The 23,775-nt window shown below is 39.0% G+C and overlaps 4 protein-coding genes and 1 long non-coding RNA gene across 11 annotated transcripts; 3 read left to right on the forward strand and 2 right to left on the reverse strand.

Annotated features, from left to right (window-relative positions):
• Window positions 1-35: 35 nt before the first annotated feature.
• Window positions 36-5,166, reverse strand: trim69 (tripartite motif containing 69). Of its 2 annotated transcripts, none has more exons than XM_079448809.1 (6): window positions 4,532-5,166; window positions 4,357-4,452; window positions 3,214-3,447; window positions 2,873-2,895; window positions 2,662-2,780; window positions 36-1,312 (listed from the first exon to the last, which is right to left on the reverse strand). In XM_079448809.1, the coding sequence occupies exons 1-6, from the start codon at window positions 5,033-5,035 to the stop codon at window positions 768-770; spliced, it is 1,521 nt and encodes a 506-aa protein (XP_079304935.1). In that variant the 5' UTR covers window positions 5,036-5,166; the 3' UTR covers window positions 36-767. The 2 variants fall into 2 exon arrangements, with proteins under 2 accessions (XP_079304935.1, XP_079304936.1); XM_079448810.1 differs by having other exon boundaries at window positions 184-1,312; window positions 2,662-2,777.
• LOC306889655 lies at window positions 2,717-6,931 on the forward strand. Its single transcript, XR_013786217.1, has 3 exons — window positions 2,717-2,956; window positions 4,402-4,943; window positions 5,149-6,931. It is a non-coding gene; the product is annotated as an uncharacterized lncRNA (long non-coding RNA).
• A 1,406-nt stretch (window positions 6,932-8,337) lies between these two features.
• On the forward strand, window positions 8,338-10,555 carry pcna (proliferating cell nuclear antigen). The gene is made up of 6 exons (XM_079448820.1): window positions 8,338-8,786; window positions 9,224-9,321; window positions 9,417-9,484; window positions 9,570-9,764; window positions 9,844-9,967; window positions 10,045-10,555. Exons 1-6 carry the CDS (start codon window positions 8,566-8,568, stop codon window positions 10,119-10,121), a joined length of 783 nt encoding a protein of 260 aa, XP_079304946.1. The 5' UTR covers window positions 8,338-8,565; the 3' UTR covers window positions 10,122-10,555.
• A 2,349-nt stretch (window positions 10,556-12,904) lies between these two features.
• Window positions 12,905-19,347, reverse strand: LOC306889642 (GTPase IMAP family member 8). Of its 4 annotated transcripts, none has more exons than XM_079448803.1 (9): window positions 19,057-19,347; window positions 18,701-18,793; window positions 17,544-18,087; window positions 17,398-17,447; window positions 16,280-16,832; window positions 16,080-16,141; window positions 14,751-15,288; window positions 14,543-14,640; window positions 12,905-14,447 (listed from the first exon to the last, which is right to left on the reverse strand). In XM_079448803.1, the coding sequence occupies exons 2-9, from the start codon at window positions 18,708-18,710 to the stop codon at window positions 13,789-13,791; spliced, it is 2,514 nt and encodes an 837-aa protein (XP_079304929.1). In that variant the 5' UTR covers window positions 18,711-18,793; window positions 19,057-19,347; the 3' UTR covers window positions 12,905-13,788. The 4 variants fall into 4 exon arrangements, with proteins under 4 accessions (XP_079304929.1, XP_079304930.1, XP_079304932.1 ...); XM_079448804.1 differs by having other exon boundaries at window positions 18,701-18,855; window positions 19,057-19,282; XM_079448805.1 differs by having other exon boundaries at window positions 12,911-14,444; window positions 19,057-19,304.
• Window positions 19,348-20,301: 954 nt separating this feature from the next.
• Window positions 20,302-22,397, forward strand: LOC306889651 (GTPase IMAP family member 7). 3 transcript variants are annotated; one of them, XM_079448818.1, is made up of 2 exons: window positions 20,302-20,447; window positions 21,079-22,397. In XM_079448818.1, the coding sequence occupies exons 1-2, from the start codon at window positions 20,390-20,392 to the stop codon at window positions 21,840-21,842; spliced, it is 822 nt and encodes a 273-aa protein (XP_079304944.1). In that variant the 5' UTR covers window positions 20,302-20,389; the 3' UTR covers window positions 21,843-22,397. The 3 variants fall into 3 exon arrangements, 2 of the variants coding, with proteins under 2 accessions (XP_079304944.1, XP_079304945.1); XR_013786216.1 differs by lacking the exon at window positions 21,079-22,397 and adding an exon at window positions 20,556-20,682 and having other exon boundaries at window positions 20,356-20,447; XM_079448819.1 differs by having other exon boundaries at window positions 20,372-20,567; window positions 21,079-22,391.
• The last annotated feature ends 1,378 nt before the right edge of the window (window positions 22,398-23,775 follow it).

A 23,775-nucleotide genomic window follows, 5' to 3' on the forward strand; every position in this document is an offset into this window, starting at 1 on the left:
TTGTGGTCAATGCTGGAACTTACACTAAGAAAAAAAGATTCAAAATTCATCATTTATTCACCGATGTCATTCAACAACCATCTGACTATTTCTTTATATGAAACACAAAAGAGGATATTTAGAAAAATGTGTCTGTGCGACGGAAGTCGGTGTGTGGTCATCTCTGTCAAGACTGTAATGAAGCTTCACTCATTTTGTTCATTTTTATTGATTTTTTGGACATTTTACATTATTAATAATAATCATAATAATAATTCGTTACATTTTGAGTGCCCAGAAAAGCTCTATACATTGAAGGGGGGAATCTCTTCAACCGCCACCAATGTTAAATTAAATAAAACGGTGAAGCCCATAGAATACTGGAGGGCCATTCTGTGTGCATATCATACTTTAACATAAGACTTTTCTGGCCTTCTCTCAATTCAGCTTTACTCTTTATTTCCCGTGTATGAACCTTTTTTAAAACTTTCCTTAATTGTCAAACGGGTTTTCAAATCCCAAGCCATGAGTGTTCTCTGATTGGCTGACGCGTGGCGGTCGATAAGATTCTTCTGGTTTAATTGGTTAAATAGGCCACGCCCCTGCCAATTTTAATCACAGGTATTCCAACCATTTCCAAGCTTTGGTTTCCACGTGTCTCAAACCAACCATCAGCATTATTGAGTACATGAGGATATTGAAAAACTGCTCAACTTCACACATCGTATCTAACTAGGTCCAGCCCAGAATATACGATTAATACACACTATGCATGTGAAACCCTCGAGTCAGACTTTAGGTAGGAACACTTTAAGCGGCTCATTTTCGTGCACTTTGTCGAGGAAGCCCAGGTTAAAGTAAGGGTAGAGGGTCTCGGTGAAGAGGTCTTTAAAGGTGTAGAGATGCGTCATGCTCTCAGCATCATAGAAGGACACCAGTCCTCTCTTGTAATCCAGATAGACACCGATCCTCGCCAGCGGCTCCTCCAGGGACAGTAAAGTCGGAGGAGATGTTCCCGCCATGTACTGAACTCCGTACGACAGTGAAAGCGTCCAGAAGCCGTTGGCGGGCATCGTGTTGATGACGCCTTTTCTCGAGACGGATTCACGAGCGACTCCCACCGTCCACACGGTGCTGCTGTACACTTCCACTTCCCAGTAATGTCGACCTTTGGTGAAGCCCTGACTGCCCAGCAGAGACAGAGCGGCGTTGAATCGCTGTGGGTTGTCCTGCACGGCGTTGTTGAAGGTTTGATAGCGCACGCACGTGAGCGATGACGTAAGGCTCAGCCAGGGATTGGCCGTTTTGGAGTTAAGCGTTATGGCTGAGGGAACTAGTAGGAAACAGAAGGTTACGTTAATAAATACATGATAGAGATGTTTGATTGTTGGGTTTACATTTCCTCGACTCATGTACACCATGAATGAAAGTCGCTTTGGACAAAAGGCTTCTTTCACTCTTGACTACTTTTTTAGGTCAAACATTTCTTATATAAAAATACTGTGACATTTACCGTAGTACGCTGTATCCTAAATAACATAGTGTTTTAAATCTGTATTTACAGTTTATGCTGCGTTCCAGGCAAATGGGATTTTGGATATCCCCCACCTCAATAAACTTGAAGTCGGACGTAGGATGGTCAAGGCTAGAAGGGATACAGCTAGCACCAAAATCTTGTGAAATCTTAGGTTTCATTTGGTTTGAGGTTGGATTAGAATGAAAACAGTGTTTATGCGGTGAGATTTCGTGAGATTTAGATCCCTACTTGCCACAACCGACATGGGACCGCTGAACTTGGGACAGATTGATCAGCCCCGGCCTCAGCGTCATTTTTACGTCGCGTCCGAGATACTAACAGTAAGATTAGCGCGAAGCTACCTTATATGAAACGTAAAAAAACTAACTTTAAAGTCCTCATCAACCAGAAGTTACTATTGTTTGTACTTACGTATTTGGACGCGTTTTCGAGTGAAATGGAATTTTGAATGAGAAAAGTAGTGGGTGTGGCTTTCATCTTTCTCTGCGATTTGATTGGATATAAAATTGGTATAAAAACAGGCGTTGCATTTTGAAATGGAACTGGAAGCAGACTGACAGTTGAAGGGGAGGAGTTAAAGGATGCTCCGCCCAAGCAGTCTAACATACGTCATTTAAGATGGATAGTCATTACAGAGCGGAAGTGCTTTTTTTCAGATTTTAATTAAGGATTATGAGGGCACATGAACTTTAAAAAGAGAATGACCCACATTGAAAATCTATTTACAATAAACGCTTCAATATTTCAGGAAAAAATAAGCATTGTCATTTTTTTATTTCAATGGGACTTTAAAGTAATGTTTACTTTAAATGCTTTAAAATACTTATAATAATACTTATATATACTTATGATACTTAAATACAAAAAAATACTTAAATACACGTTTCTCGTGTAAATTTAATCAAAACATTTCAATGACAAATCAGTCGTGGCACATGATAGACTGGGACGCATAGAGGTCGGACGTTTGAACTTGTTTCCACCTCCGGCTTTGTCTGGAATGCACCATTAATACTAGAATACAGCATTCATTGCCTAACTATAGCGTAGAAATTGCTATTATATACTACACAGTATTGTTCATGCGTGTCATTCTTTGTTTTTTAGGACCACTAGTCATAGTGAGAATGAGACGGTTCTGGCACCTGGATAGATGCTTCCCTTCAGAGACTTCCAAACTCTGTATTGCAGTGGTCCTGCGAAGCGGCCCTCGCACAGGCTGGGCGGCGTCAGCGTCGGCTTCTCAAACTTCGGTGGCTGTCTGCTTAAAACAGCAAGAGCCCAGACACGAAAACATTCAAGCGCTTGCTCATGAAGAATGAAAAAATGATGAAACAGACCCAGAGTATCACTCACCTTTGCAGCAGGGCCTTTATACTCTGCAAGGAAAAGAAACAACAAAGAGCAGATTGATGCAGTTGGAGATGTTTTCTGGATGAGGTCAGTGTTTGAAACTAAGCTACACCTCCCTCCCCCTTTCATCCCTCCCGTGGAAAATCCCCCTGTGCTGCGCTAATGGCATTATCTTCCTAATGCACGAATGACATCATTATTGCATCCTGTGTCGACCCATGTGATCGCTCGCAGAGATGTGTATTTACTCCCTGAATTCTTTAAAAGCGTCTGCTAAATGTAAATGTAGGAGCATTTGAAGAACTCATGAACGGATGATGCTGGTGTATGCTGTGTGTTCTCACCCTGAGGAGCGTGTACGGGTCCTGTTCACTGAGTTTGTCCTCGATGTCATTTATAGCTCTGCGCAGGCGAGAGATCTCCACGCTGAGCAGGGCCTTGTGCTCATCTAGTCTTATCAGCTCTCGGCGTTCCTCCGTCTTCAGCTTCACCTGCAGGAGTTTCTCCTCCTGGTACAGGACCTGATGGAGCTCGCTAAACTGCGCCTCGATTCTCTGCTTCAGATCTGCTGTGTGGTCCTGCGTTCAAAGAGCAGAATGTATTCAGTAATTCATTTAGTAGAATATTGACTTTGATTCGCAAGCCTTCCTACTGATAAAACGGCTGTTAAACAAAATATAAATAACATTTGCTGTTGGTTAATATTCAATAGATTGTGCACATAGTTGACATCAAGTTAATAATCGATCTAGAATCAAAGGGAGAATAGTTTACTACATTTTCATTCATGCTTACCGACTCGTGTTTGACTTCATGTTGACTTTAAAGATCTCTGCTTATGTTGCAACATATTTCTCAACTTATCAAACACCCTTCAGCATAACCCCGAGTGTCTTGAAGGCTTTTTAATTCAAGCGGTGTTTTGCAACATGTTGGCAGACCGCTATGCAAAAACTTTCAAGTTTAAACCTGCTCTTTACTTACTAGCTGATGGAAAACGTACACAATATGTGGTTGTTAAAGGGATAGTTCACCCCAAAATGTCAATTCTTTCATCATTTATTTAACCTCGTGTCATTTCAAACCTGTATGACTTTCATTCTTTTGCAGAAGATATACATCAGATATACAGACACGCACACACATAGCCGCGAACACACACACTTGTGCACACGGACGCGCACACGGATGTGAACACACACACTCATGCACACAGATATGGACACACATAAACACACACAAGCACGCGCACACACAGAATCGCACACAAGGACGTGCACACAGACACACCCACAGTGGTTATCACTGAGAATCACACATGTAAGATAAAGGAGAGAGAAACACAGGTCAAATATTAACCAGACTACAAATTCCTATATGCAATATAAGTTAAGTTAAGTAAAACTTTCTAATTCTCTGTTCCACAGAAGAAGAGTCACATACAGGTTTGGACGAGGATGAATAAACGCTGGTTTCCATTTTTATACCTTTAATTTCTTCACCACTTCTTCCGTCTCTCTTTCACACTCCAGAGCGGTGTTGAGCTCCAGGTGAAGGGCACTTGCAGAAGCAGTAAGAGAAGCCTGTTGAACGCAACAACAGTGACTCAAAGAGCTGGAGAACGATCTGTTGCAATTGTCAACGATACCGTTGCAGTCTTACCCGATATCTCTGTTGCGCCTCTTCTACGCACAGCAGCGTGTGAGATCTGTGGTCCTGTGAGATCCCGCACACCAGACACACCAGCTCCTGGTCTTCCTCGCAGTACAGTTTCAGCTCTTCTCTGTGTCGGCCGCAGAGCGGGTTAGGGGGCACCGACTCGCCCGCTCCACCGGCCAGCCGACCTCCGCTCTCCTCTATCCCCTGGCAGTAGCTCTCCACGATATTGGCCACAATGCGGTTGGGACGGTAGCTCTGGCCGGGAAAGACTTTCCGGCATTGTGGACAGGAACCAGATCCGCTCTGCCCTTTGCTCCGAGGGCCGCTCCAGTAACTGGTAATGCAGGCCTCGCAGAAGGTATGGTCACAGGGCAGGGAAACGGGGCGTTTGAAGAGATCCAGACAGATGGAACAGGTGAGGTCCCTGCTTAGACGCTGCGTGGAGCGGATTTCAGCTCTCTGTTTTTGCTTGTCCATCTTGTCCGGTTTGGGAAGACTGTTGGACATGTCTTCTGTTCCGTGCACTTACTCTGTTCTTTGATCTTCTGTGCTGTTCGTCTCGTCGTCCCTTTCCTCCGTTTTCTCTCCGGCTCTTTCCTGTTGACTCTGGGAATGAATAGGGAGCCGAGGGGGCGGCTCTTGTCTCAGAGAGTTGGCTGGAGTTGCACGGCCTCTGCTCTCCTTCAGCTTGACGTCAGACCCACAGCCAGAAAACAGAGGATCTGGAGATCTCGGTTTATGTTTAGAAAAAGAAAACTTTTAATGCCATTCATGTGACTCTGAGTGCATTAGCGCAAACAACTTTGTGAACAGAACCACATGTGCCACACTTTCATTCTTGTTTTCTTTTCAAGCTTAAAAACATGCGTAAAAAAAGTATTCCACATACTACATCTATTCTTCATAGAAAAGCACATCTCCTGGTGTGTTGTTTTATACACATTACAGTTTTAATATAGTATAACATTACAATTCCACACAACTACATTGTGATTTTGTTTTTTCTAAATAAATATTACTATATAACAATATATTTTTGGACACCGAAGTGCTCAATGAGGTGAACTGTGCGCCTTTCCCTCTATGGGCAAACAAAACAATAAGCAAGTTCTTTTTAAATATAAAACTTCTTCGTGTTTTAATGGACGACTGCTGAGACAGATGTTTAACATGTTTAAAGTCACGTTATGCGGCAGCGCTGAGAGTTTGGCTGCTTTTATCTCAGGGGATTACTGGCAGAAAATAAAGAATCTCCAGGATCGCTCGGCCTACGCTTCCTTCCTGTTCCCTCGTATTGTTCCAATCCAATTTCATATATCCTGCCCCCATCCAAGTTCACAGAAATAAAGACGGAGAACGTCTCAAATTTGACCGATCACATGTTTGAATAAACACAGGCCGTGTTGGAGCATCTCTCGTAGCTTGGAGAGGAAACACCTCTGGAATGGATTCAGGTCAAGTTCTCACTCAACTCGGGGAACTTGGCAATCACGATGGGGGCTTTTAAATCTGAGGCACTTTCACTTGTATACTAGCGGTGGGAAATTCCCTGTGTCTGATGGGTGGATCTGGAGTTTTGGGGCCGAATGTAAGTCCTGTGGTGGAGAAAGACGCCTCCACAACTGTGTGAGCGAGTGGACTTCTGCTTATTCTGAGCTGTCAATCAATCTAACGCTCCTCCCAACACACAAACACATGGTTTGACTTCATGACTCAGAGTTGAATTCCATTCTATAGACATCTATGCTTCATTATACTGTACAAATAAGGTGAAAGAACCTCAGTTCTACCCCGTTAGACGTTTTCTTAAGTTTAAGAAAGACATTATGCTAAAAGTTTAAGAAAGACATAATGCTAAAGGACATTGGTACTAGCTGCTCTTTGCACTTTAAAACAGTGACACATATTTTTTTGGCATTGGTTAGGTGAAACAAACATCGAAAGATGTGTCATTGTTTATTAAAAATAAGATATTCTATCATTTTGAATTACATTATGAAAATGTCGTCATTAGTTTTTCGAATGAAGTTTATTTAATCATTTTGATTATTTTGTTAGTTAAACTTTAGATTCACAAGTGTAAGTTTTCTGGCAGTAAGCCTTTCTTCTTCTCGGTTCTGTTTAAAGAATATGAGAATATTTTTTAGTCATTCAAACTAGTACCTAATGTTTGAAGAATTCAAAGGTCTTGTATTTATTTCTTTATTTTATTTGACTCTCCTGGTTGTAATATGTATATTGTTTTTCTGTTTGTTCTAAGCATAATAAGAACAGATCAATGCTCTATTATTTTGACCTCATATCTGTTTCAACCTGCCATTCATTTCTGCTTATACTGTATATGGTCTAAAAATTTCAGACTTTATATCGTTTTTCTTTTAAATAAGTTTACTTTTAATAAGCAGAATGTGTATTTCTAGTCTTTTAATCAAAGCGGCCTTCCAAGAAACTTCACATCCATCTGGAAAGTAGAAATTGTTGACACGCCACAGGCTGCAATATCTCCAACAACTTATCTAAACACATTAATAATTCTTGAATAATTAGGCTAATACACACGCTATTTTAATGACACGAGACTGAACTACTTGTGTATAAAAACCAACACGCGCATTTTTCCAACAACTGGACTATTTAAATTGCGAAAATTTTATATATTATTGGTCAACTATCCCAAACAATCTGCATTAGAAACTTGACTTCTTTAAGTGAATAACTGTAATGTTTTACTTTAATATTATTCATTTGCTGCTTCTCATACTTTGAGAATGAAATGGCGCCCCCTTCCGGCCACAAGCTGCAACTTCACAGTTCAGTGGATTTAGGAATTTTATAATCTTACAATCGTAATAATCTTATACCAGAATTAATTTACAAGAAAGTGCAATGTCAGATAAATAAATCCAAAAGTTATACAATAAAATACATTTTGACAAGTTTTTGTGCTTTTAGACATATCTAATTATACTCAGAGTCTTTCCAATAATAACTAATTTTTTCCTAAATGTTTTAACATAAACACATTCATAAGAGAGATGTTCAGTCGTCCCACATTTTGCATCAAACCTTTAAATAGTCTTAGAAAACATGCTGCTGCTTTGGGAACGTTTAACTTTCTATTAGCACCTATCGTACTATCTCTCTTTTATGACATATCGCTTATTGCTCCCTAAACTCGCTTTGGATAAAAGCATCTGTTAAATGACTCAATGTAAATATAAATGTAAATGTTTAAAGAAGACGCTGTTATAAATCATACTGTGGACTAACAAACGACACCAAAGTACCGCGAGAGCCATTCTTGAGCGAAACTCTCGCGGGATCTGGATATCGTACACTGATCATTCTGCGCAGACTTTTTTTATTTTTTATGCTTTATTAAATAAATGCCATAAGAACAAGAGGTTTTAACATTCGTTGCCAGATAGAAACGAAAATAGAAAAAAGAAAGAAATAGAATTACATACATTTAAATGTTTTCAGAGCATTACATGATTTCAGTGCTTTTTTAAGCTTAAATCAAGAGATCTATAATACGTCATGACTATAATAAGTCATTAATAAAATGCGAAAACTTTGGTTTTACAGTGAGCCCACTTTTTCTCATGTATATGGACTTTTCCTAAAAGAATAAACAAATGTATAATATGTCAATTGTTCATTTTCTGTATAAAAAAGCGCCTCAAATATAAACATTTCTATCATACGTTCTAGTTTTAAATAGAATTCAAAATATCTTTCCAAAATAATTCATTCAGCGCAGACGTCCACAGTTCCGCGTTTATGGGCGGCGTCAACCCGTGAAAGGAAGTGACGTAAGGAACAGCGGTCCGCTTTATGGAAGTACCCGCCAAAGAGCGCGCACTTGCATTTCGAGCCTCGACCCGCGCGCTTCACACGTCCGTGTTTCCTTCAGGTCGTCTGCGCGTCCATCGCCAAACTTACATCACCGCGTCCGTGCGAGCGAACAAAGCGTTAAACAAGGCCGCGCGCGCGAGGAATATTCAAGTTAACTTTGTATCCTTATAAGAAACGCGATGTTTGAGGCACGTCTCGTCCAAGGATCCATCCTTAAGAAGGTTCTCGAGGCTCTGAAGGACCTCATCACCGAGGCCTGTTGGGACGTCAGCTCATCGGGCATCTCTCTGCAGAGCATGGACTCGTCTCACGTGTCTCTGGTGCAGCTCACGCTCCGGAGCGACGGGTTCGACTCTTACCGCTGCGACAGAAACCTCGCCATGGGCGTCAATCTGAGCAGGTAACCGGTTGTTGGTTCGTTTTAGACTTGTTGAGAACGGAAGCGTGCACGCGCACCCTGGATAAAGTTTTGTTGTTAGTCAAGTAAGTTTCTCTTTATCGGCAGGTTAATCGTTTAATGATCAATGTCGTGCTTTTAGTGTTGTTCGGATCTGTCTGCGGCACTTGGCGCGCAAAGTGGTTCCCGCACTGCTGCCAGTGACGTCATTTACGCGCGTTAAAGATGGCGGGAAAGAGCCGGGGCGCGCAACGACACCAGTAACACAAAGAAAGCTTCGCTGAAAAACAACACGCGCGTTTTAATGTTGTGTTTGTAGTAAAACAAGTGTTGAATTAATCACGAAAGCGTGCACACGCGCTGATGTTTTGCATAACCGATCGTTTATTATATGCAACGTAACGCAGTGGTGTTCTGATGACGTCGTTCTTGTTTTCTAGCATGTCGAAGATTCTGAAGTGTGCTGGAAATGAAGACATCATCACGCTCAGAGCTGAAGACAACGCTGATTCTCTGGCACTGGTCTTTGAAACTCTCAGTGAGTTTAACACGTTGCGTGTTTTCTTCATACGTCACACTCGCACGTGCCTGCATTGCTTAATTTATGCAAAACTCGCTGTGAACCCTTTTTAGATCAAGAGAAGGTGTCAGACTATGAGATGAAGTTGATGGACTTGGATGTGGAGCAGCTTGGGATTCCAGTAAGATCTTAGTTTGTTATATCCGTGTGTGTGTGTGTTTAAGTATGTTATATGTTTACATGTTTTATTTTGTCCCTTCTGATAGGAGCAGGAATACAGCTGCGTGGTGAAGATGCCCTCTGGGGAGTTTGCCAGGATCTGCAGAGATCTGTCACAGATCGGAGACGCTGTCATGATCTCCTGCGCCAAGGACGGAGTGAAGTTCTCTGCCAGCGGAGAGCTGGGCACGGGCAACGTTAAGCTTTCACAGACCAGCAACGTCGACAAGGAGGATGAAGCGGTACGGCGTATTCGCTTCGGTGCAGACGACCAGATCCGAAATGTGCACGAGTCGACTAACATTCTGTGTTTGCTTACAGGTGACGATTGAGATGAACGAACCAGTGCAGCTCATATTCGCCTTGAACTACCTGAACTTCTTTACCAAAGCCACACCCCTGTCCAAGACGGTCACGCTGAGCATGTCCGCAGACATCCCACTCGGTATGAACAAATCCACTTGTTCTTTCCTGTTCTAATGGTCTTTATTCTGGTACTAAAAATAGCTTTTTTTCAAACAGTGGTTGAATACAAAATTGCAGACATGGGGCACGTCAAATACTACCTGGCCCCCAAGATCGACGAAGAGTCGTCATAAACTGACTTCGTCAGGGTTTCCTTGCGCACACCAGAAATGATTTGGATAATGTTTTGGAAAAATGCATTTTACTCCTCAGTGTCCGCCGTGCTTTCCATATCAATGGATTTCTGTGAACATCTGAGCCACGTTGAACGATTGGCAGAAAGCATTGGTGCACTTATGGTAGTTTGCTCATGGGTTTTTCCATCACTGTGGGGTGAATCTGCTCATAGAAGCATGTACAGATGTTACTGTGGTTCGCTCCCGTTTCTTTATATCCCCGCCTCCCTCTTGACTCCATTCATCTGCTAATTCCAGCCTGTAGATACTTGTCTGTAAATATCTTCATTGGACGCTGTTCACCTGCTACCATTAATAAATCTTTTTTGTAATGATTGTGTCTGAGATCATTTGTTTTTGATGACTGAAACATTTAAAATACATTTAACATGAGCTCATGATCGAATCATCTATAGTGGTGTTTGGAAACATTTGGAGACTTTCCATAGTTTGCCACTAGGGTGCGCCGTAGAACTGTGTAGTGAGGTATCAATAGAGGTAGAAAGTTGAATATTTTAATGTTTGGATAACATTTTTCAAAGATGTATTTTACATTACAAGTAGGAGAGTAAATGATCAAGATTTAGGATGTTTATGAGGTGCGTCCTAATGTGATGCCTGCACGTCATCAAGGCTGTCTTCAGTTAGCATTATATATTTAACATTTATTCCTCAAAAGACGCAGTACATGCAGTGTAATTCTCATTTGAAAATATGTATATGTTGAATATCATAAATATTTTGATGAATAAACCTCGATGACGCAGACGACCTTCGGTGTGAATGTCAGATGTTGTATTTTATTGAAGATGTTATGGCGTTCCAAAAATAATCATAAATGACTTCGTTCATCAGTCCCGTCTGATCTGATGAATTGAACTCGAGGTTTCTAAAGCTTTGCTATCTGAGAAGCGTCCTGACAGTAGTAGCCACGAGGTCCTCAGGGGAACTTGCTCCCTCATTTACTTAACCTGGTCAATCAACCAATCAGTGCTCCCCACTGTTTTCAAAGTTATTGCTTTAATTGTTGCGCAAAGAGTTGCATTTATACGCTGCGATTGGACAACAATACTCCATTTTAAATAAATGACCAAGAAAAATGAGTAGAGTGTTAAAGATGACGATCGCACTGCTTGTTGAAATGTATATTTTCAAATGAGAATTACACTCATCATGTTGCCAGCACCACCCGGTCCTGTAGATTCATCCTCTACAACATTAGGAAAATTAGACCTTTCCTATCGGAGCACTCTACGCAAGACCTAGTCCAGGCTCTTGTCCTGTCCAAACTGGATTATTGCAATGCGCTTCTGGCTGAACTTCCTGCTTGCACAATCAAACCTCTCCAGATGATCCAGAATGCGGCGGCAAGAGTGGTCTTCAATGAACCGAAGAGAGCGCATGTAACTCCGCTCTTCATCAGGTTACACTGGCTCCCTGTTGCCGCCCGCATAAAGTTCAAAGCTTTGCTCCTGGCCTACAAGACCAACACCGGATCTGCACCATCGTATCTCCACTCGCTAATGCAGATCTATGTTCCTGCAAGATCACTGCGGTCTGCAAAGGAACAACGACTAGTGGTACCATCCCAAAAAGGAAAAGATGTAAATGCTTGTAGTTTTTTCCTTTCTCACGGCACATGAAAGGTAAGACAGCCAATGGTTTGACTGCTAGCCGCTGAGCTACTGCGGTTCTATCCTTGTCGTCACTAAGCGGACATTAAGGGCATTAAAGTTCACTAAACGTTAAAAAAGGAAGTCATTTGTAATCCTAAAGAGCAAAGGGGACTGGAGGGCTTAGATTATAAAACTCTTCATGACACCTTTAAAATTAAATGGTTAACAGAGTTTATGAAGAATAGAGAAAGTCCTCGGAATGTATTTCCTAATTGTATATTTAATATTCTGGGCGTAGATCTCTAGAATAGATTTAGTTGAAATGTCATTTTTCTGTTGAGAAAATTCATTGGCTGGTTTTCACAGACAAGCCCTGCTAGCATGGAAATTGATATATAAGCACAATTTGTCACACCACAAATATTTCATATGGAATAACAAAGGTATCTTATTTGAAAACAATCTTTAATCTATCATACTTGGTTCATTGAAGGTATTCTTTTAGGGAGACAGTCATTTAATTCTCATGGGTACTGGTTGTCATATACTGAACATTTCTTCAACAATTTCAATTACCAGTTAAAACAAGATCATTTATTATTGTTATTGACGCAAATTCAAAGAGCGTGGCAGTACTTTAAAAAACTATTTCAGAAGGAATCAACACGGTTAATCCTTGTGAGAAAATTTTCATTGAAAATGTTGATGTTCTAAAAGAGAAATGTAGTAATAAGATTATAAGGAATGCTCTTTGTTCTGGGTCTTTACCTGCAGCAAGATGTTTTTGGTCTTCTTTATGTGGTAATATCTCTTGGGTTAAAGCCCGGAAACTGCCAATTATGTCTGTATCAATAACAAAATGAACGAAGTGTCTTACAAAATACTGCATTGATCCTGCTTAGCATGTTTTGGGAAGATTTAAGCTTAATATTGTATATACCTGTAAATTTTGTGGTCAAGAATGAGAAACTATTTTGCATCTTTTTTTTCCATTGCATTTTCTCAAGATCATTTTGGAAAGAAATTGAATTCAATATTTACACGAAAGCTTGAATGTATGATAGAAATTTCTATATTTGAAGTGCTTTTTTATACAGCAAATTTGACCTGAAACAACAACATATTATACATTTGTTTATTATATCAGGAAAATGCCATATACATAAGAAAAAGTGGGCTCAAGGTAAATGGCACATTTTATTAATGACTTCAAGTTGTATATAGATCTCTTGCAAAAAACAAAAAGCTCTGAAAACATTTATGTATGTAATTCTATTTCTTTTCTATTTTTGTTTCTATTTGGTAATGAATGTTAATGTGACCATAATACCTCGTGTTCTTATGGCATTGATTCAATAAAGCATAAGAAATAAAAAAATGTATCAAAAAAAGTGCACTAAATGTGACGACTATGCAAATGTCATGATGTCGGTGAAACAATCCTTCAAACTTCTGTAGTAAGTTTTATTCATGTGTGAAGACGCTACAGGCAGTCGTGTAGCGCAAATTTGTGTTTGGAAGTTAAGTTCAGCTGATTTCCTGTGTGTAGGGAGCAGAGAGTAGTGAACACTGAGTAGTGAACACTGAGGAGCGAGCATGTCAATTGGAACACGTACAGTTGAGGGAGCTGAGGATTTAAAGCGGCCCTGCAACGGTCTGGAACCACATCTGGAACTGAAAGTATCGTTTTCCGTTTTTTAACTGTGAAAACTGCTGCTCTGATAGGTATAATGAATACTTTTTTATTTAAAGTTCATAATCTAATAGTTGGCTTTGTTTGGAAGGCATCATTTAATAAAAGAGCAGACTGGTGTTTTCTTTTGGTAGATTATTTATTTTTTCCATTTGAGTCAATATTATTGATCTATAACTCGTTATTTGCAGTAAATACCAATAATTTTTTTTTCGTAAGTGGTAAAGTTTTATACAGTATTTCTATGATCCTATATAGATATATATCGCATGCATGCATACATACATATTTTTGGATAGAAATCCTCACACTTTATCTACATGATTCTGCATTTGCTGTGTTTCTTGTCGACAGCATTACGCTGAGGTTTCATAGTCATGTTTCTGTGAGTCTGCATATTCAGAATGACGTCCATGAGTTCCTTTACCTGCTGACTGCTTTTCTTGTTGTTGTTAAATGCGCAACACCTCGAGTGACAGGTTCCAATCAGTTTCTGAAGCTCTTCATCGGTTTCATTGATGTAATCTTTCAAAGTCTTGCCTGTCAGTTTCTCTTTATTGGTAAACAGAATCACCGTTTTTGCAGTCATGTCCTCACCGAACTCTTTCTTCAAGTGTGGCAGAACCTCTCTCTCTCCATCTGTGAAACGGCCGATCTCCATCACCAGTAAATACACAACAGTCCCTTGCTGAATGAGATCTTTGCACAATCTCAGCTTTTCCTCTTTGTTTTTGAGATCTTCATTAAAGAAATCAGGCGTGTCTACGACTCTGATCTTTACTCCACAGACTTTTCCTTCCTCTTTCTGGCACTCCTGCGTTACTGGCACAGAACTGGCATGGGACTCAAAATACTGCTTTCCAAGGATGGTGTTTCCTGTAGCGCTCTTCCCACTTCCTGTCTGTCCCAGCAGCACAATGGTCGTGAAGGAGGCACCCAAGCGGTCCAGCGAATGCTCCTGATGAACTAACACTTCTCCATGATTACAATAAGAAGTCATGATTATTTATGTTGACCCCAGAAATGTTGAATGCTGTATGTTCTAAAAAAGTAGTTGAGAAAGTTGTTACCTGACATCTTTGGTGTCGGCTCCACACGTGATTTTAAAGGAAAACAATTTTCATACGGCCCATTGAAGTTAACGGGTGGGAATCTGAGACTGTTGTATCTAGAAGTAGAATAAAATAAATACAAATACATTATTCCTTATTGATGCTTCGTGATAGATGTACCTATACATATTAACATCAGTGCTGGTCATACCTGCAGATCTCTTACCTTTCTCCAACAGGTTTTGAAGCCTGGTCCCTCTCCATGATCCCCATTGTGTATTTCATCAGTTCTTCAACCAGTTTGTTTTCTGTTACGTCTTTGTTATAACCACAAACTTTGTTTTCACACTCAGTCAGAAGCTTTTCAGTGTCGATCGAATTTTCAAGTAAAGGTTTTTCACTGTCAACCAACAAAATGGTATTTTTCACTATGTGCTCTCCAAACGTCTTCTTCAAACGATTAAACATCTCTGTCTCTTCTTGAGACACCTTATGTCCCTGCAGTATCAAGAGGAATACACGAGGACCCGTGTATGATGGCTGTATCTCTTCTATCGCGTGGGCTTCTGGGTTCAGAGAGTCAGAAGTTTTGATAAGTAAGACACTCTGATCTTCTGCTTTTCCTGTATTTGTCTCGCAGTCTTCTGACTTGAATCGCTTTTCCCTGAGAATGATGTTTCCTATCAGACACTTTTCGTTGTTGTTCTTTCCCAGCAAAACCACTGTGATGTCTGCAGGTGGCCGAGCTATTTCCCCTGAGATGACTGAAATAACGCACAAAGTGTTGATAACATACAACCTCATGTATTTGTGTTGTAAAGGCCGTTCTATGCTAGTGCTCTTATCTTAATGACTTAAAAGTGATAGTGCCAAAAAATGAAAATTCTGTCATCCTTCACTCGGCCTCTTGTCATTTCATACCTGTTCTGATGAACACAGAGAAAGATATTAGGAAGAATTCTGTGACATCATTGACTGCCATAGTAGAAAAAATGAAATGGCAGTCAAATGTGCAGCAGAACTGTTTGTGTTCCTAATTTCTTCCAAATATTTCACTTTGTGTCGAACACATTCTTACAAATATCTTTCTTCGTGTTTAACAGAACAAAGACATTGATAAAGGTTTGAGTAAATGAGGACAGAATTTTTGTGTGAAATTTCCCTTTAAGTCTTGTTTTCTTAAAACAATTCAAGGATTTAATTTAAAATGAAGATTGTGCCGTCGTTTACTCTTGTCGTATCAGACCTGTATGACTTTCTATCTTCCGCAGAACACGAAAGAAGATATTTTGAAGAAAGTTGGTAAGCGCTGGCACCCATTCGCTTCTATTGTATGGACACAAAACTAATGCAAGTGATTGATGAAACTACATTCATTAAAATATCTTCTTTTGTGTTCTGCTGAAGATAGAAACTCATTTTATATATGGCAGGACATGGATTCGATTCTTGTTATTTAACCAACATATTTACTGTAGTGAAAAGTCAAACAAAACAACGGTTAAATTGCTCATTTGTTAAATAACAGAGGAAGGACATAATGAATCAAATATACCATTGCTTTCATCTGTCGGCTTCATCTTCATTACTCCAATGTCATCAATCACCTCGTACACGCTGCAGGAATTAAATGACAGGCTTAGTTTTACAAAAGAGAAAACACTAGAGGTCAAAGTCTTGTGCTTCTCAATCTCACAACACAGTTAATCGTCTGCTAATATAAACTTGTGTATGTGTGCGTTTCATCTGTCTTACTGCTCTTTGGATGCAGAGGAGTTTGCCTCCATTTTGTCCTGTATCTCCAATAGCTGTTTCATCAGCTCAGATTCTTTCATGTCTTGATTCTTCTTAAGAACACAAACTCTCTTTCCGCACTCATCCAGAATCTTTTCCAGGCTGTTATCCGCACGCTCGTTTGGCTCTCCAGAACGTTCCTCTTCACCTCTGACCAGTACAACGATTGTATTTTCAACCATTTTCTCTCCAAATCTTCCTTTAAAGTCGTCGAACATCTTAATTTCCTCTTGTGAGAGCTTGTTATCCTGAAGTACCAGGAGAAACAAACGTGGATCTGGATATGATGGGTTCAGCTCTTCTGGTTGTGGGATCGGCCAGTGGAGATTATCTGGAGCGTCGATAACCCAGATCCTCCGATCTTCTACCTGTTTCACCTTTGGGTGTCTTTCTTTTCCAGCACCAAACCAATCTTCTTGAAGAATTGCGTTACCTATCATATACTTGTTGTTTTTCAATCCCAGCAGCACCATACTGATGTCTTTATCAGGCTGCTGGACTTGTGTGTCCTCGCCTATACCAAAAATGTAGATAAATCACTTGTGATGCTAAAAGTTTAAGTATTAAAATTGTATTAAATGAACGATTTGTTGATTTTTGTTGTATGTCCATTTTATTAAAATGAAACTATTTGTTGAATGGGTCCTGTAGTTTGGTCAAATTTTAAGAAACCGTACGGTACGCTGACATCTAGCGGTTGAGCTTGGTATCGCAGTCTAAATTAAAAATATTGGAGAGACAAGTTTAGCCAAGTAACGGTTCGGTTTCGTTTGCTTGTCATCAGAAATAATCTACAGGCGCTCTATTCCTTTGGGATGTGTACCAGAGGTTAAGGGCAGTCCATAGCTCATGTTTATGTTGTTGCTCTGAAACCTTAGTTTCTATTGTATTTGTAATTGGAATAGATTCTATGTGACATTTGCAGGACGTAGTTACAACAACTGTCATTTTACCAACATATTCATTTCCTTCGACTTCTGTTTACAGGTAACCCTGAGTGTTGAGGTCATGTAAATTTCAGTATGCTAACGTAAAGAGCATTCTGTTGACAGAGGAAGCAAATAATCTGTAAGATTTACCTTTTTCTGTCGACTCAATTGTCTGAAAGGCATCAATATCCTCATACCAGCTATAAGAATAAAATGACATAAGTTTTACAAAAGACAGAACGAGATTTGAGGTCACTTGAATTTTTTGTCGTCCTGTCTAGAGTTGTGTATCTTACTCTTCATAGATGCTTGTTTCAGGAGGCCATTTCTGAATTTTGTCCCATTTCTCCATCAGTTGCTTCATCAGATCAGATTCTTTAACGTCTTCATTCTTACGAACAGAAATTTGCTCCTCACACTCATTCAGAACCTTTCTGAGATTCTCATCGGCCGGCGTTGCAGAACTTTCCTCTTCGCCGCTAACCTTCACAACGATTGTGTGTTCCACAATGTCATTTCCAAATCTCTCTTTCAGGTAGTTGAATATCTTAATTTCTTCTTGTGAGAGTTTGTTATCTTCTAGCACCAGGAGAAACAAACGTGGATCTGGATATGACGGGCTCAGCTCTTCTTTACTGGTAGCTTCTTGTTCTGAGAGATTATCTGGAGTGTTGATAATACGGACTGATGTATTATCTAATAACTGAATCATTGCTGGTCCAGCAGCAAAGCAGTGTTGCCGGAGGATAGCGTTACCTATCAGACACTTGTTACTGCTGTTGGTTCCCAGCAGCACCATAGTGATGGGTTTATGAGACGGATGGACCTTTGCACCCTCCACTGGAAGAAGAAACAAAAGAGCCATTTACAGATAGAAACTCAATTTGACAATGTCAAGTCAACTTTATTTATATAGAGCTGTTAACATGAAACATATTGACTATAAGCAAAGCATTTACAGTAAAAACAAAAAGGTGAAAACACAGAAGACAGACACACACACACACACACACACACAATATGCACGCGTACACGCACTCACACACACACACACACACACACACACACACACACACACACACACACACACAATATGCACGTGTACACGCACTCACACACACACACACACACACACATACACACACACACACACACACACACACAATATGCACGCGTACACGCACTCACACACACACACACACACACACACACACACTCACACATCACTGAGAATCGCACATTTAAGTTATACACAATAGAAATTAAGTAGAACTTTAAAATTCTAATTCTACAATGTTTGCAAAAAAATAAAAATGAACTAACAAAGAATCTCCATTGACTGTGTGTGCGTGCGAGAGAAAAAGAGAGAGAAAACTGGTTCTGAAAGAATTCATCTGCAAAATACAAACATTTATGTCATATGTAAAAACTCACAGAATCTCGTGAAACTTACCTTGTGTCATGTTTAATTCAAGGACCTCAAATAATGAATGAATAATAACGGAATGATTTCCCTCTTCACCAGCACTGTAGACCGGACTGATCCCTAGTAAATGAAAGTGAAAATCACTTTGTCTTAAATGCAGGAGAAAGTGGGCTTGACCAACTCTGGAAGAACAAGTAAAGTCAGCTGTGATGCGCTAACAGCTGTTTATCTTTGTTACAGGTTCTTATTGGATGTTCAGTGCAATCTTTGCCATCTTGACTCTTGTGTGAGGGATTGATTTGTTTCTTATGATGTGAAGATTTCACTATAGTCATGTTTCTGTGAGTCTGCATATTCAGAATGACATCCATGAGTTCCTTTACCTGCTGACTGCTTTTCTTGTTGTTGTTAAATGCGCAACACCTCGAGTGACAGGTTCCAATCAGTTTCTGAAGCTCTTCATCGGTTTCATTGATGTATTCTTTCAAAGTCTTGCCTGTCAGTTTCTCTTTATTGGTAAACAGAATCACCGTTTTTGCAGTCATGTCCTCACCGAACTCTTTCTTCAAGTGTGGCAGAACCTCTCTCTCCATCTGTCAATCACCAGTAAACACACAACAGGCCTGTGCTCGAGGGCTGTTGCTTCTCTGGTGACTCAAGTATTCCTTACATATGACAAGATAAGCTTAATCTTTATTTCCTTATTGCGGGAATTGTCAGCAACAACCGCTCAAAGTACAAAGTGTATTCTTCGCCACAGTTCATGTACAATTTATCACAATTTAGTCTTAAACCTGTGGCACTAAATAATACTAGTTCTGTTGCAGAGTATTACTGTGACCTGTATACGAAGAGTTTGGTTCCAAAATGAGAAGACTTCATTATTTAATTTTTCTAAAATCATGTTTTTGTATTGTGCATTCCATGTTAATCCTGAAATGCAATTTAATGCAGTGCAAAATGTAAAATACAGGTACAGTAAAACAGCTGTAGAAATGAATACTGCAATTTTTGCAGATTTTTTTGTTTGGTGTATCAGTCTTAATAAGTAACTTATTAGCATATAAAGAATAAAAATATTTGATAAATGCCTGGGAACACAAAGAGATAAATCGTAAGTTATAAAATGCACTGCAGATCGCTTCTGTGAAATGAATGTCTTATTAATAAGCAGTCATAAAACATCCTTTCACATTGTTCCAGAAAAGCGCTGCAAGCAAGCAGATAAGAAACTATCTCATGAAAGCATCATAACTCCCTCATAAAACCTATGCAGATATTTGTTGATTATAAGTTGGTAAGGATACGAAAAAAGGAGTCTCAGTATTTATAAACATTTGATTCAGTCTTTGTTGAAGCAAACTCTTGCTGTAAAACATTATTGCTCCGCGTTCAAGTTTATTCTGCGCGTTACATATTTATACTAAACTCAATTATAAAATAAACTCAACCAATAAAGTCAACACAGCACAACACAACACAGCACAGCGTGTGATTTTCTCAACGGTTTGTAAATCTATAGTTGTGTGTACTTTGGTACATGGGATTATTTGTAAACAGTTTAATAGCTAATTGGTTTTGTCCTTGTGCTCAAGTGAAAGTAAAAGAGAGTTTGGTATGCAGTAAATATTGCAGGGGTGTGGATTCATGCTGGTTCAATAATCCAGTCATCTAGGTGGAATAATACAGTTGCGGTGACGTGTTGAGGAAGAAAACATGTCGAAGTATCTCAAGTGTCTGTTTCCCTGCTGCTTTTCTTCAGCAATGGAACAAGGTGAGTTGACTGACTGCTTTTAAGGTTTCAACTAAAATCTTATAACAGTTGTTGCAGAAAACACAATGTTGAAGTCCATAAATTGTGTTTGTGTCTTTGTGTCTTTAGAAATGTCAAATGGTAAGTTGATTTATTGTCTTAGAAGTTTCTAAAACACTAAAATTGTTTGACTGTTGAGGAAGGTCAAAAGTTTTTCAGCAAAGAAACAAAGTGAGTTTACTGGTTGTTTTCCAACGACAACAATAAAAGTTTAAAACTGATTTTTTAAATATCTGTTATTTTAGTTTGATTTCATTTTTAATTCTGCTGTTTTTGATACCGTAGACGCGCTTGCAATAACTTTGGTTAAAGCTTGGCTTTGTTCAGTAATACATTCTGTAATTCAGTAATATTATGTGTAATATTCATTTTTAAACATAAATTTGCTACGATTCACTTTTAAATGTTCATTTTCAAATTTTGCTTTGTTTCATACAGTGGATGTTCCTTTATCAAAAAAGCAGTAAGATGAATGATTGCTTTTGTGCTTTCTGATCAACTCAAATCTGAGTGAATCGTAAATAAAACGTTAAAGTAAAAATAAAAAATTAGAATTGAAAAATGTCAAATACTGCTGTGTTTGCTATTGTAGATACGCCGCTTCGCATTGTTATGATCGGGAAAACCGGAGTTGGTAAAAGTGCAGTTGGAAACACCATTCTCGGAAGAAAAGCTTTTAAATCAGAACCTTCTGCAAACTCTGTTACTAGTGAATGCAAAAAAGAAAAGACGTTAGACCACAGAGACATTTATGTGATAGACACGCCTGGAGTTCTGGACACCAATATCAGTTCAAGAGATCACATTAAAAGAGAAATCGTGAGATGCATTCAGGTGTCCGCACCAGGTCCTCACGCGTTTCTGCTGGTCATACAAGTCGGACGTTTTACAACTGAGGAAAAAAATTCTGTCAGAGCCCTTCAAGAGATCTTTGGAGAAGAAGCTTCTAAATACATGATAGTGGTCTTCACTCATGGAGATGCGCTCACAGGTCAGTCGATAAAAGACTATGTGAGAAGTGGTCACGATGACCTCAGAAGCGTCATCCAGAGCTGTGGGAGCAGATATGTTGTTTTTGACAACAATGACATGAGAAATCGATCTCAAGTGAAAATATTACTAGAGAAAATAGATGAGATGGTGGCAGCCAATGGAGGAGAATGCTTTACTCAGAAAATGTATGAAGAAGCTGAAAAACTCATTCAACAACAGAAGGTGCAGAGAGAGATGGCCGAGCTTCAGGAGTATGAATTTAGCTTCCTTGAGGACCTTAATCAAAAGATCGCTCTTTTCCACCAAATATTGCTTGGGGAAATGTACCAAAAGTTCGCGTTTGATGGTCCGATGTCATCATAATTTTTTTACATTCAAAATTCCTCATGTGGAAAAAGCACATCTTTCGGACTAGAGATCAGATTCACATTCACGAGAAACTCTGAATGTTTCGGGGTAAATTTCTTTGGATATAAAGAAAATGTGATAGGATGGGTTTTGTGTAAATGTCATATGGCAGCGATTCCCAGACCAGTATAAACCAAAACGTTGAAATGGAAATATGGGGAATCAAATATTTGTTCATTTAATATTTCATTTAACTTTTCGTTGTTTGAATGAAATGTATTATTTCAATACCAAAATTCTATGTGGTAAGATATCAAAACCATTATCATTGCCTGTAATTAATAGCAATAGTTGAAGTCCAGTGAATCTCTGTCAGTTGTGTACAAAGTACGTATTGGTCACACATGAAATGATTTGACTCTAAACTCTGCATTATGTAAGTTAACATCAATTTCTTGTGATGTTTCATCATTTCTAAGTAACCTGCTAAATAAAGAAATGTAGGTGAAACATCTTACTTTCATTGTAACGTATATAGAGAGACACTTTCAATTAAAATCATTTGACTTTAAAGAGTTGTGCATCCGTGATCTCATTACTATCAGCATCATGTAAATGAGAATGACCTTTGTCGCCTTCCTGTTTCTCTCTCTGAATTTCTCTTGAGTTCAATTTTGGTCTCATTTTTTAAAATGACAGTGAACACTACACACACTACACTTAGTGCAAACTCTGTGGAGCAATACAATACATACTATTTTACGAACACAAATGAGCCACCTTGTAAAATAGTTACGAATTCCCACCAGATTGTGTTGATTTATTTATTTATATATATATATATATATATATATATATATGCCGATAGCTCTGGGCCAACATATAGTGCCAGTGCTAACTAGCCGGTCCCTCTCCTTCATCTCTATATAAAACACATCTTGTCTGCTCTCTGCTGGGTCCTATGGAATTAAAAAGGCAAAAAGCCCCTTAAAATATATATGAAGAGTAAATGCGACCAACAATCCTAAAATAAATCAAATAAAATTATTCAAAACTCTGTCAAATGTATAGTTGACACACAGTCTGTGAGCTTCATTCGTGCTGTTGTGCTTAAGCAAAAACTGAACACATAATTTCCCTTTATTTCATGTTTGCTATAATAAGAACCCTTTGCTTGAATAATATCTACAGTCGCTTATTTATGGGTACATTGTGATTCCATACATGTAGTGTATGAAGTATAAATATCTGCATTCCCCAAACTTTGCATATCGTTCCCTTTCACCTACAGATATGTACTGTATGTACATTATTGTTAGTTATGCTGGAAATTCAGGTTATCTACGGTACATTGCGGTCCGTAATCTAAAGTCTTACCGATAGCTTTTGTTGATGTTAATAACATATTACTGTCCACATCATTATTCTTTTTTGCTGTATCAATGGATTAAATATAAGTAATGCTTGTACATTTAATCGGGAAATTAAAAAAATTTCACTTATGGAGATAAAAATGCATCTGGAAATCACTTTCAATGGGCAAATTTTGTCCCTTAATGGAAAAGTTAATTTCATTCCCCGATTACAGTGTGATGTTTGATATAGTTTCATTATTCATAAGAGATAAACTCGCAAATGTTATTCTCCGGGGGTTTTTAGAATAATTTAATTGAGAAATTGTCTATGAACAATTAATAAAACAATATCTGTCTTCACTTCATGTTCCACAAGAGACGGTTGGTATTGCTGTATTTTTACGACTAAGAGAAGTAGACCAGCTTTGTATCGGCCCGATCGGTATATCCCTAATATAAAGCAAATGTGAATGAAACAATAGACAATGCCCGCAGACGATAACTTGTGTTGCAATGCAATGCTTTTCAAACACCTTTTCCTTTGACATTGTTTATTGCTGACATTATGTAGCTTATCATTTCCAAACAATTCT

The sequence above is a fragment of the Barbatula barbatula genome (genome assembly GCF_947034865.1).
Source record: "Barbatula barbatula genome assembly, chromosome: 24".
Taxonomy (NCBI): Eukaryota; Metazoa; Chordata; class Actinopteri; order Cypriniformes; family Nemacheilidae; genus Barbatula; species Barbatula barbatula.

Bases quoted from the DNA above. Each gene is read 5' to 3' on its own strand.
- pcna (XM_079448820.1), top strand. From the start codon at position 8,566: ATGTTTGAGGCACGTCTCGTCCAAGGATCCATCCTTAAGAAGGTTCTC. The intron at 8,787-9,223 runs GTAACCGGTTGT...CTTGTTTTCTAG, and splicing joins ATGGGCGTCAATCTGAGCAG to CATGTCGAAGATTCTGAAGT. The intron at 9,322-9,416 runs GTGAGTTTAACA...AACCCTTTTTAG, and splicing joins ACTGGTCTTTGAAACTCTCA to ATCAAGAGAAGGTGTCAGAC.
- LOC306889642 (XM_079448803.1), bottom strand. The intron at 17,448-17,543 runs GTAAGATACACA...TTATTCTTATAG, and splicing joins GAAACAAGCATCTATGAAGA to CTGGTATGAGGATATTGATG. The intron at 16,142-16,279 runs GTAAGACAGATG...TAATTCCTGCAG, and splicing joins TCCTCTGCATCCAAAGAGCA to CGTGTACGAGGTGATTGATG.
- LOC306889651 (XM_079448818.1), top strand. From the start codon at position 20,390: ATGTCGAAGTATCTCAAGTGTCTGTTTCCCTGCTGCTTTTCTTCAGCA. The intron at 20,448-21,078 runs GTGAGTTGACTG...TTGCTATTGTAG, and splicing joins TTCTTCAGCAATGGAACAAG to ATACGCCGCTTCGCATTGTT.
- trim69 (XM_079448809.1), bottom strand. From the start codon at position 5,035: ATGTCCAACAGTCTTCCCAAACCGGACAAGATGGACAAGCAAAAACAG. The intron at 4,453-4,531 runs GTAAGACTGCAA...TGCGTTCAACAG, and splicing joins AGGCGCAACAGAGATATCGG to GCTTCTCTTACTGCTTCTGC. The intron at 1,313-2,661 runs GTGCCAGAACCG...GTTTCCTACTAG, and splicing joins GAAGGGAAGCATCTATCCAG to TTCCCTCAGCCATAACGCTT.